The 13,142-nt window shown below is 39.7% G+C and overlaps 1 protein-coding gene across 1 annotated transcript in view; it reads left to right on the top strand.

Annotated features, from left to right (window-relative positions):
• Window positions 1-13,142, top strand: part of LOC103036101 (ceruloplasmin) — a 56,726-nt gene that overhangs the window by 38,723 nt on the left and 4,861 nt on the right. The window contains exons 16-18 of the mRNA XM_022669471.2: window positions 2,793-2,899; window positions 5,665-5,884; window positions 7,523-7,662. Of these exons, the coding sequence (XP_022525192.2) occupies window positions 2,793-2,899; window positions 5,665-5,884; window positions 7,523-7,662 (467 nt within the window). The remainder of the gene's footprint in view (window positions 1-2,792; window positions 2,900-5,664; window positions 5,885-7,522; window positions 7,663-13,142) is intronic.

Genomic DNA, 13,142 nt, shown 5'->3' with positions numbered 1-13,142 from the left:
TTAAACCATATATTTTTCATTAATAGCTGAAATGTGTTCCTTTGACGTAATAAAACACATCAGCCCTGCTTAAAGTTTTAATAAACTTAACTAAGTGCTGCGCTTTTAAAATTGCAATGCACCTGAATAACAAGTGACATGCTGATTGGTTTATTTTACCTTACGCCCCCAAAATACCAATGATTAATTAAGAGAATTAATACTTGCCTTTTGCATGTTTCAAGGTGTACAAGGTGTTCTTTTCCGGTCATTATGATAGTAAAAACACACTGATGCCCTAAATCAAGCTTCACAGTGTGTGGTTGATGGCTTGCCTAAACATTGCTAAAATAGGGTCCATAGATCAATACAAGTACTGAAATATGGATTTTGTATCTGGATTGTCTTCATTTATGTAGGGGTGAGCCATATTGTATCGTACACGATAATATCGTCAACATTTTAAAATACTGTGAACAATATAATACCCTAAAATATCGTGCATTATTATTAGTACACTCTAAAAAACAGAGGTACGATATGAGTACTTTTTTGTACTCGAAGGTACACTCTTTATAATTGTACCCTCAAAGGTACAATATTGGTCTTTACGGGGTCAGATTTGTTCCCTCTGAAGTACAAAGTCATTTCTAACAGCAGTAAGTACAAATTTGTACCATTTAACCAGCCAAAGGGTACATTCAGTATTCTGTATCACTGTACTAATGAACAATATATATTTTAATTGCACATTTTTTATTTGAAAGCCAGACAATTTTGTATCATCAAGTTTTTGAGCCATATTTAGTTGATGATAATGTTTATAATCTTTATAATCTTTACTGCCACAAAAACCATGGGTACAAAAAAGGACTTTCACTGAAAGGTACTTTTTTTTGCCTCAATATAAGGTACAGCCCCAGCGACAAGCTTTGTACTCTTTTAAGTACAAATCTGTACTTATATTTCTTAGAGTGTACCATGACATTCTGGATCATTGACTTCTGTTACAAATCTGATACAATTCTTGTATTTTTTAATATCTCAGTTAGGTGTGTGCAATATTATATTGTATGTAATATATATTTTTTTCTTGCAGTGTATAATGTATTTTTGAAAAAAAAAAGACATTGTCATATCGCCAAGAGTATCATTATAGCGAAAATATCATGAAATATTGTGATATTATTTTAGGGCCTTATCGCCCACCCCTACATTTATGATCTTTTAGGTGAAATGATCAAAAGGACATCTTCATAAAAAAATATATTATCCAAAAGGCATCCATCAGCATTAGAGAGAAAGACCAGACAGTCATATGAAAAAGTTTGTGCATCCCTATTAATCTTAATCAATTTTAGTTCTAAGTTTTTGCTGGTTTGCAACAGTAATTTCAGTTTGATATATCTAATAACTGATGGACACAGTAATATTGTATGTGTAATAATGTATGGGAGAGTGATGCGAAAGAAGCCATTTCTGCAAGCACGCCACAAACACGCCACAAAGTCGCCTGAGGTGTGTAAAAGCACATGAGGTATGTTTGTGGCGTGTTTGCAGAAATGGCTTCTTTCGCATCACTCTCTCATACAGCTTCTCCTTGTGTAAAGTGCGCTGTATTGTTGACCGATGCACAGTGACACCATCTGCAGCAAGATGATGCTGCAGCTCTTTGGAGGTGGTCTGTGGATTGTCCTTGACTGTTCTCACCATTCTTCTTCTCTGCCTTTCTGATATTTTTCTTGGCCTGCCACTTCTGGGCTTAACAAGAACTGTCCCTGTGCTCTTCCATTTCCTTACTATGTTCCTCACAGTGGAAACTGACAGGTTAAATCTCTGAGACAACTTTTTGTATCCTTCCCCTGAACAACTATGTTGAACAATCTTTGTTTTTAGATCATTTGAGAGTTGTTTTGATTCAAATAGGAGAACAACTTGCAATTGGCCACCTTAAATACCTTTTCTCATGATTGGATACACCTGACTATGAAGTTCAAAGCTCAGTGAGGTTACCAAACCAATTTTGTGCTTCAGTAAGTCAGTAAAAAGTAGTTAGGAGTATTCAAATCAATAAAATGATAAGCGTGCCCATACTTTTGCACCAGTCAAATTTTGGTTTAATGCATTTTGCACATTTTCTGTTAGTACAATAAACCTCATTTCAATCCTGAAATATTACTGTGTCCATCAGTTATTAGATATATCAAACTGAAATGGCTGTTGCAAACACCCAAATATTTACAACTAAAAATGATTAAGATTAATAGGGGTGCCCAAACTTTTTCATATGACTGTATATAAGAGAAAAAAGGGTGAGAGAGGTGAGAGATTGACAAATCCTGAGCATCCTGATTGGCCTCTCTTTATGCTTAGTTGGCCAATAAGGTATCAGTGTGGATGGGACTTAGCTATATGTTATAGTAAATACATATTTACTTCAATAATAAAACTTTATTTTCCTAGTCAGTCAATCATTTCAGGAAGGTATCTCCAAAACATAATCACGTCTAACTGACTAATCGACTAATCGAATAAATAATTGGCAGATTAGTCATGATGAGACATGTCAGTGTATTTGACAGTTTGAACTATTGATCAGTGATTTAGATTAATTATAATATATATAATAATAGAATAATATAATATATAATATTATAGAATAATCATGTTGTATTGATAGTTAGATTTGATTTGGAGTTTGGATATCACACGGATGAAATCTGTTTTATAGGTAATAAAAAATAAATGTAAACAAAGCAAAATCAGATCAAATAACCCAGATAATTCTAATAAAAACATTGTGTTCTCCACAGGACAAACTCAAACATACACCTGGTACATTCCAAAGACTGCTGGACCGACAGAGGAGCAGGAGGAATGCAGTGTTGGAGCTTATTACTCAACAGTAGATGTTAATAAGGTACAGTATATTACCACCTTATTTTAGACAGTTCACCATAAATTTATTCATACTCTATTCTGAACTGTAACAAAATAATGTCATTTTACAGTTCAAGGTTCAATCAAATACAGAACATTGTGGTAAATAGAGCACCCTGTTGTGAAAGTTTCCTAATTGCAAATAGCTCTGGATGCTTAATGGATGACCTATGGACGAGGTATAGAGCTCCAATTAATGATTATTTTAGTAGTCGACTAATTTGTCGATGATTTGTTCGATTAGTCAATTAATCAATTAGACATGATTATTTTTTGTCATGCCCTCCATTTGTACTTCCTACTGGTGAGGAGAGCTAAACATTTAGTCCCCAAGATACATTTTGATAGTTTGACGTACATATATTAAACTAAAAATTACAAAGTATATTATAGGAAACATTCATTACATTACATTATGCTTTTGTCCAAAGTGACTTACAATAATGCAATAAGTACAAAAATAATAGAAGTAAAAGGTAAAACATCTTTAGACAGGGCTTAAAGGAGGTCATAGGGAAATAATGGGATAGAGGAGTGAAGGAGGGGAAGAAGGAAATGAGGTTAGAAGTAGTTAGTTAGTTAGAGGTGTTAGGAGAGTAAGAGCTCTTTGAAGAGCTCTGTCTTCAGGAGTTTATTAAAGATAGTGAGAGATTCTCCTGATCTGGTAGTGGAAGGTAGTTAGTTAGAGGTGTTAGGGGAGTAAGTGCTCTTTGAAGAGCTCAGTCTTCAGGAGTTTATTAAAGATAGTGAGAGATTCTCCTGATCTGGTAGTGGAAGGTAGTTAGTTAGAGGTGTTAGGAGAGTAAGTGCTCTTTGAAGAGCTCTGTCTTCAGGAGTTTATTAAAGATAGTGAGAGATTCTCCTGATCTGGTAGTGGAAGGTAGTTAGTTAGAGGTGTTAGGAGAGTAAGTGCTCTTTGAAGAGCTCTGTCTTCAGGAGTTTATTAAAGATAGCGAGAGATTCTCCTGATCTGGTAGTAGAAGGTAGTTAGTTAGAGGTGTTAGGAGAGTAAGAGCTCTTTGAAGAGCTCTGTCTTCAGGAGTTTATTAAAGATAGTGAGAGATTCTCCTGATCTGGTAGTAGAAGGTAGTTAGTTAGAGGTGTTAGGAGAGTAAGTGCTCTTTGAAGAGCTCTGTCTTCAGGAGTTTAATAAAGATAGTGAGAGATTCTCCTGATCTGGTAGTAGAAGGTAGTTAGTTAGAGGTGTTAGGAGAGTAAGTGCTCTTTGAAGAGCTCTGTCTTCAGGAGTCTCTTAAAGATAGTGAGAGATTCTCCTGATCTGGTAGTAGAAGGTAGTTAGTTAGAGGTGTTAGGAGAGTAAGAGCTCTTTGAAGAGCTCTGTCTTCAGGAGTTTATTAAAGATAGTGAGAGATTCTCCTGATCTGGTAGTGGAAGGTAGTTAGTTAGAGGTGTTAGGGGAGTAAGTGCTCTTTGAAGAGCTCAGTCTTCAGGAGTTTATTAAAGATAGTGAGAGATTCTCCTGATCTGGTAGTGGAAGGTAGTTAGTTAGAGGTGTTAGGAGAGTAAGTGCTCTTTGAAGAGCTCTGTCTTCAGGAGTTTATTAAAGATAGTGAGAGATTCTCCTGATCTGGTAGTGGAAGGTAGTTAGTTAGAGGTGTTAGGAGAGTAAGTGCTCTTTGAAGAGCTCTGTCTTCAGGAGTTTATTAAAGATAGCGAGAGATTCTCCTGATCTGGTAGTAGAAGGTAGTTTGTTCCACCATTGGGGAACTCTGTATGAGAAGAACATAGCAGGGCATTGCAGTAGTCGAGGCGTGAGATGACGACTGCTTGTATCAGGCTGGATGGATGTTATTTTCAGAAGATCTATGATTTTATTTACTATTTTACTAGGAGATACCTCCCTGAAATGAATGAAAATAAAGTTTTATTATTTAAATGTGTAATTTAAATATGTATTTACTATAACAGCTAATAGCTAAGTCCCATCCACACTAAAACCTTATTGGCCAACTAAGCATGAAGAGAGGCCAATCAGGATGCTCAGGATTTGTCACTCTCTCACCATGTGTGTGTCTTCCTCTCTCGCCCTTTTTTTCTCATGTATATGCTCTTTCTTTCTATCGCTCAGTCAACAATGAAATTCCGCACCAACAATAATATAAATGATGTCGATTACACCGACTAAACTTTGCAGCCCTAATGATGGACACTGATAGCGTCAATCTTTTGTGTTTTTAGTATCTTGTGTTATTTTGTATAAAGCCATTCACCAGTTCATCACTCAGTTCTATCTTTTTTTTTATTGACCACCCCCTCCCCCCCCCCCCAATCATCACTTACCGGCAGTGTGTATTCTTGCCCATATATTGACAATAAAGCAGACTTTGACTTGGTGCAACATGTGAACCTTGGCCTGGATTCTGGTCTGGTTTAAAAGCACCATGATATTCTCAAGCAGAAAACTATACTGTATTATTTGTAACACACGTTACACGCTACTTAGTACCACTTAACTCTAATCTGACCATTTTTTCAGTAATGAGTAATCTAACGCATTACAATTTGGAATCCAGTTATCAGAATAAAGATACTTATTTAAGTCACGTTTTGCCTTTTTCCTTAGTAAAAGTATAAATGTCCCAAAGATGGAATAAAGCTTCCAGTAAACTGAGTTTTGGGAAAACTGTTATGCTGAGGCAGCAGTAACTTGAAAGTTTCTTTTTAAAGGGTTAATCAGTAATCAGTAGTGAGATTACCAATAACTATGCCATCACTGTTTTCCAGGATTTCTACAGTGGGCTGATTGGTCCACTGGTCATCTGTAAAAAGAGCCTGTTGAGGAAGTTAGGGCTGAAGAAAGAGATCGAGGAGTTTGCGCTGCTCTTTACGGTGTTTGATGAGAATCAGTCCTGGTACCTAGATGATAATATCAAAACTCATGTTAAAAACCCTCCCAGCAAATTAAAGGAGGATCCGGATTTTATTGAAAGCAACAAAATGCATGGTGAGTACAGAACCAACACATTTCAATTAACAGTACTTACAACAGTACTAAACATTGCTAAACGCTTAAGTAATGTAACTTAAGTAACTAATTATTATGACACTAATTAATATTACTAAATTGTAATGCTTAAGAATGTTGTAAATAATAATAATAATTGAGACATAACTTTAAAGAAAATGAATGTTTTAAAGGTCTCATTCCATCATTGTTTAATTTATTTTGGTTTTTTTTTGTGGTCTCTAGTATGAATCAAGTCAAGTCAAGTAGTTTTATTGTCAGTACTGCATATGTACAGGACATACAGAGAACTGAAATTACGTTACTCTCCTTCCCAATTTTACAGCAAGTACAGATAATAGATATAATAAAAGAGAATGGGAGACACTATGTGTACAATACAGCAGGGACACAATAGACATACATGAGACAGAAACAAGGTGCAGTGGTGTGGGGGAGAAATAGATATATAAATGTTAGTAAAAAGAAATAGATATATAATCTAAAAGAGTGGGAGACACTAAATGTACAAAACAACAAGACACAATAAACATACGTAAGACGGAAGACAATAGTGCAATAGTGATGGTGATTGAGATGGAATGACAGTATAAATAGTATATAACAGTAGTGCAAATATGGTATATAGCTTAAGGCTGGTAAAGTGAATGAGTGCGTAAAGTTCTTAAAGTTCACAGTTTTTGGGGAATTAAAGTGTGTGTTGACAGTGCAAGTATATCAGTAGTGCATGAATGAATACCATGTGAGCTGTTTTTTTTTGTGAAATAAAAGTTCTCAGGTGTTTCTATTTAGCCCTGCTTTAGATCACTGGATTACTGGTCTCTGAAGAAGGACAGGATTTCGGCTCTTGCTAATGAATATTCATACATGCAAACATATTGCCTCTGATTGGCTAACAGCACTGGAGCCGAGAACGCCTACCTGCCTTCCCCCACAGTCAATTTTACAGCTCTAAAACTCAAAGGACAAAATGTTTTCAGAGATACAGCTTTAGTTCAGTGGCGCGCTCAGCGGCGCTCGGTCACATGGCATTGATAACATTTCTTTCAGCTAAGCTAGCATTACTAAACTCTTACCTCAGCTACTTACACAAGATAGTTAACGGTAACTAACTGTGTAAACAGAACTGTAAGCTCTTTAGCTGATGAGACAGTGTCGGCTCTGCAGCAGCCCGGCTTCAGCTCTGTCTGTGGGCGGTCCCGAGCCGAAGTGGGCGGGGCCATGAATACATATTCACCGGTTGACGAAGATCAACTCGTTTTTCTGAATATTTTCATTTACTAGCTACTGCAGACAATAGAGGTTGCGGAAAAGTTTCATCATGTGCAGCATCATAAAGAACTTCTGTATTTTACAAAGAACAGGAACAAGTGGAGACCTTTAACTAGTGTCAATTAATAATTAGTTGACGTATAACTCAACCATTTAACAATGTTTATTACTGCTGTAAGTACTGTTAATTAATGTAATTTTATTGTAAAGTGCTTCAAATATTTCAGCTAGTATTATTATAATGATAATGATAAACTTGATGTTTTTACATTACATATCAGAATTATTATTCACAACATCAAATACCCGTCAGAATGATGACCATCCTCTGCCTCTGCGTTACAGGAATTAATGGTCTGGTCTATGGAAACCTCCCTGGTCTGAACATGCAGGTTGGAGATAAGGTTTACTGGTATCTGATGGGAATGGGAAAGGAAATGGACGTGCACACAGCGCATTTCCACGGTCACAGCTTTGAATACAAGGTAAAGACTTGTTTTATTAATAACAGTAACCTGTATATCCCTGCATGCACCTAAACTGAACTATGATCATTACACCAGTCTGGCTTTTCACACAAATTAAACAAAACAAAGGACAATATGCATTAAAATAAACACATTTTGTAAACCAAATGTATTTCTGACTTCATAATACATTACTATCGAGATAAAACAGAAAATTAATTCTGTTTTAGAATTAAGCCTACACTGAGAAAAATACAAGATGGCGGCGCGCAGTAGTGCAGCGGCTACTCACGCTCCTAGCGAACACCCTTTTTTGAGCTGTTTTTCCGTCGGTTCTGAACCCAACTTCACGCACCCCACGCGTGTGAGTTATAGCAGAACCGAACTTTTGAGGATTATGGACAGTTTGATCAGTAAAACAGCAACTTTGGACAATAATATACGAGCTACGCTGGGCGAGCTACAGCTCCTCCGCGCTCCGGCGTGGGGGAGCGGATCGCTGCAGACAAAGGGCAGGAGGAGGCGGTGCCAGCGGCGTCAGAAGAGAGGAAAACGCGCTGGGGTGCTAGCCAGGCTAAAGGCTAATGCTAACCGGCCCCCGATTCCGTCGCTTTTCCTGTCTAATGTCCGCGCTTTGGATAACAAGCTGGACCTGCTGCGGCTGAGGATGAATGTTTCTGAGGAGATGAGGAACTGCGCTGTGATTTGTCTCACGGAAACCTGGCTGAATCACACCATGCCGGACTCAGCCTTCCAGCTCGCCGGCCGGCAGCTCTTCCGAGCGGACCGCAGCCTTTTATCTGGAAAATCCCGGGGGGGCGGTTTGTGCGTCTACATAAACAAAGGTTGGTGCACAAACTGCGTGTTGGTAAACAGCCACTGCTCCGAGGCGACAGAACAGCTGACTGTGAAGTGTCGCCCTCACTATCTGCCTCGTGAGTTTTCGGCGGTGTTCGTGATTGCTGTTTACATAGCACCGGATGCTAATGCTAACAACGCGCTGAAGGAGCTCCATGAGAACATCAGCTCGCTTCAGAACAAGCATCCGGACGCGTTCTACGTGGTAGCGGGGGATTTTAACCACGTAGAACTGAAGAACACGCTGCCGAGGTTTTACCAACACGTGAACATCCCAACGCGAGGTAATAATACGTTAGACCGCGTTTATTCCTCCGTGAAAGACGCTTACAGGGCATTCCCGCGCCCCCACCTCGGGCTTTCAGACCACATCTCCATCATGCTGGTCCCCGCATACCACCCCCCGCTGCGACGCTCCAAACCCACACAGAAGACCATCACTGTGTGGCCCAGTGACGGCGACGCTGTGCTGCAGGACTGCTTCGGCTGCACAGACTGGCAGGTCTTCAGGGATGCTGCTGAGTGTGAGGGGGAGCTGGATCTGGAGGAGTACACATCTGCTGTTCTTGGGTACATCAGCAAGTGCACTGAGGATGTCACTACCACCAAGACTGTGACTTGCTACCCCAACCAGAAGCCCTGGCTGAACGCAGAGGTGCGTTCTCTGCTGAAAGCCAGGGATGCTGCCTTCAGGTCTGGAGACCCAGACGAACTCAGGAGGGCTAGAAGACAGCTGACTGCTGGAGTTAAGAGGGCAAAAGCTGCATATGCTCAGAAAATCCAGGGACACTTTTCCTCCCAGGATCCACAGAGCATGTGGAGGGGCATCAAGTGCATCACGGACTACAAATCCAACGCTGCACAAAGCTCCAAAGACCCATCCCTGCCTGAGGCTCTCAACAAGTTCTACGCCCGCTTTGAGAATCCTGACACCCCCCCCAGCACCAGACTCCCACACTCACCAGGAGAGGAGCCCCTCAGCGTGACACCAGCAGAAGTAAGGAGGACGCTGAGAAGGATCAACCCCTGAAAAGCTGCTGGCCCGGACAACATCCCCAGACGGGTGCTAAGAGACTGCGCAGACCAGCTCTCGGACGTCCTGGCCGACATTTTCAACGCGTCCCTCATCCAGGCAGCTGTCCCCACTTGCCTGAAGACCGCCACCATCATCCCAGTCCCCAAGAGCTCCGCAGTGACAGGTCTAAATGACTACCGGCCAGTAGCCCTCACTCCGATAGTCACAAAGTGCTTTGAAAGACTGGTTCAGACCCACATCAAAGCCACCATCAACGTCACTGTGGATCCACACCAGTATGCATACAGGAAGAACCGATCCACAGAGGATGCCATCTCCTCCGTGGTCCACACTGCCCTCACCCACCTGGAGCAGAAGGATTCCTATGTCCGTATGCTCTTTGTGGACTTCACATCCGCTTTCAACACCATGATTCCACAGACCCTGATAAATAAACTCTCCTCACTAGGACTGAGCTCTTCGCTATGCAACTGGGTCCTAGACTTCCTGACCAACAGGCCGCAGTCTGTGAGAATTCACAACATCTCCTCCCCCACTATAATCCTCAGCACTGGCTCCCCTCAGGGCTGTGTGCTGAGCCCCCTCCTGTTCACACTGCTCACATATGACTGCTCACCTCTCCATCCAGGCTGTCATATTGTGAAGTTTGCAGACGACACAGCAGTGGTTGGATGCATCACAAACAGAGATGAGTCCAGCTACAGGCAGGAGGTGGAACACCTGGAGGGTTGGTGCAGAGAGAACAACCTCTGCATCAACGTAAAGAAGACGAAGGAGATGATTGTGGACTTCAGAAGAGGCCAGCATGCCCACCTCCCCCTGCACATTGGAGGATCTGCGGTGGAAGTGGTCGACAGCTACAGGTACTTAGGGGTGCACCTGAGCAGCAACCACACCTGGAGCAACAACACCTCCACTCTGGTCAGGAAGGCACATCAGCGGCTCTACTTCCTCAGGAGGCTGAGACGAGCTGGACTCGGGAGCGCAGTCCTCACCTCCTTCTACAGATGTGTGGTGGAGAGCGTCGTGTGCTCCAGCATCAACGTGTGGCATGGAAGCTGCTCTGCTGCAGACAGGAAAGCTCTGCAGAGGGTGGTGAAGGCTGCACAGAGGATTGTTGGAGTCAGCTTCCCCAGCACCACAGACATTTACACCTCCAGATGCAGGAAGAGGGCCACCTGCATCAGGAAGGATCCCACCCACCCAGCACATGCACTTTTTGTCCCGCTTCCCTCAGGACGGAGGCTGCGGAGCATCAAGTGCAAAACAACCAGACTGAGAAACAGCTTCATTCCGGAAGCTGTAAGACTCTTAAACTCCACTTAACAACACACTGCACTGACACACAAGGACAATTACTGCACAAACAAGGTCACTTTACCCGCACTGAGACACTTTATTTTCTACTGCTCTAATTCATTTCATGCTGCTATAGCACATTTGCACTCTGGACTTGTTGCTGCAACCTGTCTACTCTTTCTATTTATTTCATTTGGGGTATTTATCTTTAACTATTTTGTATATTCTATTTTTATTGTATTCCTTTATTGTACTTTTATCTATATATCTATTTAATAACAGCTCTTGGGTGTAAACTGGATCGTGAGATCACAATTTCGTTCCACCTCATGTACCACATAAGATGCGAATGACAATAAAATCTCCTTGAATCCTTGAATCCTTGAATAAAACTGAGCGTTAGTAAATGTAACGTAATTAAATCTGTGTTTTTAACAACAAAAAATATGTTTCTACCTTTACATGAATATATCTAGTTTTTAATTACTCCACATTTGTTCAAAATACAAGACATTGTGTATTTTTTCCTTAATATAATTTATTCATGTAATCCCAACAAATCTTTTTAGGTTCACAACAAACTAAAGTCTTGTTATATTTACTAGAGTTTTAGTCACTACCTGTGTCAATGCTCTTTCTACAGTGTTGGTTCATGCAGCTTTCCTATAGGCTCCTGGTACCATATATTTGCATATTGGGTGTGGCCTCTCCCTTACTCTCCATCTTTGTGTTGTCTGTTGCCCAAAGCTACCTGATCCTGGGCGTGCAGTAATTATAATATACATGTTGATTGGCAGGTCTCAGTGTTGTAGAGCTGTAAGAGCACATTAACTTTATTCTGTGTTTCTGGTGATCACAGTATGCTGACTCTGAGCTACAGAGTTCACTCTTTACCCAGTTTACTCCTGTATTACTCCAGTATTATACTGTTAAATAATTATATAATAAATATGTTGAGAATACCCATGATTAACTTAAAATGATAAGTTATGTGAATATTACTAAAGTTTTATTAACTTGAAAGTGTGTTAAAATAAAGATGAATTGTTAGTTTATTTGACTAAACAGATCATTTTTAAAAAGGACAAATTAAACACTTAAGTTGAGTTAACTCCGCTTTTTAAGTCAGCAGTGTACAAGAGAAAATTAAGTTGACGATACTTAAATTTCCCATGTAGTGTTAATGGACTCTTTTAAGTTGACACTTCCTGAAAAAGTATGTTAGCACTACTGGAGAAAATTAAGTAGTAAATACAAGCACTACTATTGCTTGATCTACCTAATTATCTGATGCAAAAAGTTGACATGATTTCTTTAAGTAGATCAAGCACAGTGATTTTTTCAGTGTACATGACAAAACTGAAGGATATTTTATTTACAACATATCTATAATCTTCTTGTATTCATGAATAGTTTTGTTGATTCTGCTAACATCATCCCACAGATCAGCTGATCAGTGATCAGTAGCCTACATGGTAAACAGCAAAAGTCAACACTGTAAACCCAGAAGTTGTTTGAACTCAAATAAATTTAGTTTTACATAAAATTGGAGATTTCTAAACAATACTCAACTATTTTGAGTTAGTTGAACATTCGTAAGCACATATACATATACATATACTGTACATTCAAACTGAGATCTTTGAGTTGAACCAACTTATAATAACTGAGTTTAGTCTGTTGCCATTAGCAGCTTCTTTTTCATTGGCTTCTGTCACAATATATTTGCATACTGGGTGTGTCCAACAGTTTCTGACTAACACTCACCATCAGTGTGTAGTGATTCACCCGGGGCTACAGTAGGTAAACTTGTAGATCACATATTATGATTAAATGCTTGGTCTCTGTGTTGTAGCTGTAGAACGAGCATCATTTACTGAGCTGCAGTAACTCTGTGTTCTCGCTGTGCTCTCAGTACTTTTAATTCTTTACTGTTTCCTGTATCTACTTTTCTATGTGTATTTAAAAAATAGTTGAATGAAACCAGAAAGAAGACTAAATGCAAGTTCAGAAAAATAATCATTTTAAATATATGTAAATGTATTTGTTAAGTTCACTGTACTTAAAAAGTATATTACATGAACTTGTATTGAAAATGTATTAGGTAATTGGTTACAACAAAAGCTTTGAGTTTAGTCAACTTATTGGATTTTACAGTGTAGGCAATAATTGTTTTTTGTTTCCACATGTTTTAGTGTGTTCCCTCTAATTAATTTCCTCAATCTTATAAACAGCTATTTCTGGATTTATAAGGTTTTTTTACTGAAAAGTCAGACTTGTTCTTCTGCCTTAAAACTAGCAGACA

Source organism: Astyanax mexicanus, chromosome 16, assembly GCF_023375975.1.
Source record: "Astyanax mexicanus isolate ESR-SI-001 chromosome 16, AstMex3_surface, whole genome shotgun sequence".
NCBI lineage: Eukaryota > Metazoa > Chordata > Actinopteri > Characiformes > Acestrorhamphidae > Astyanax > Astyanax mexicanus.
Note: the sequence above shows the minus strand (reverse complement) of the source record. Positions and strands in the feature narration are given on the sequence as shown.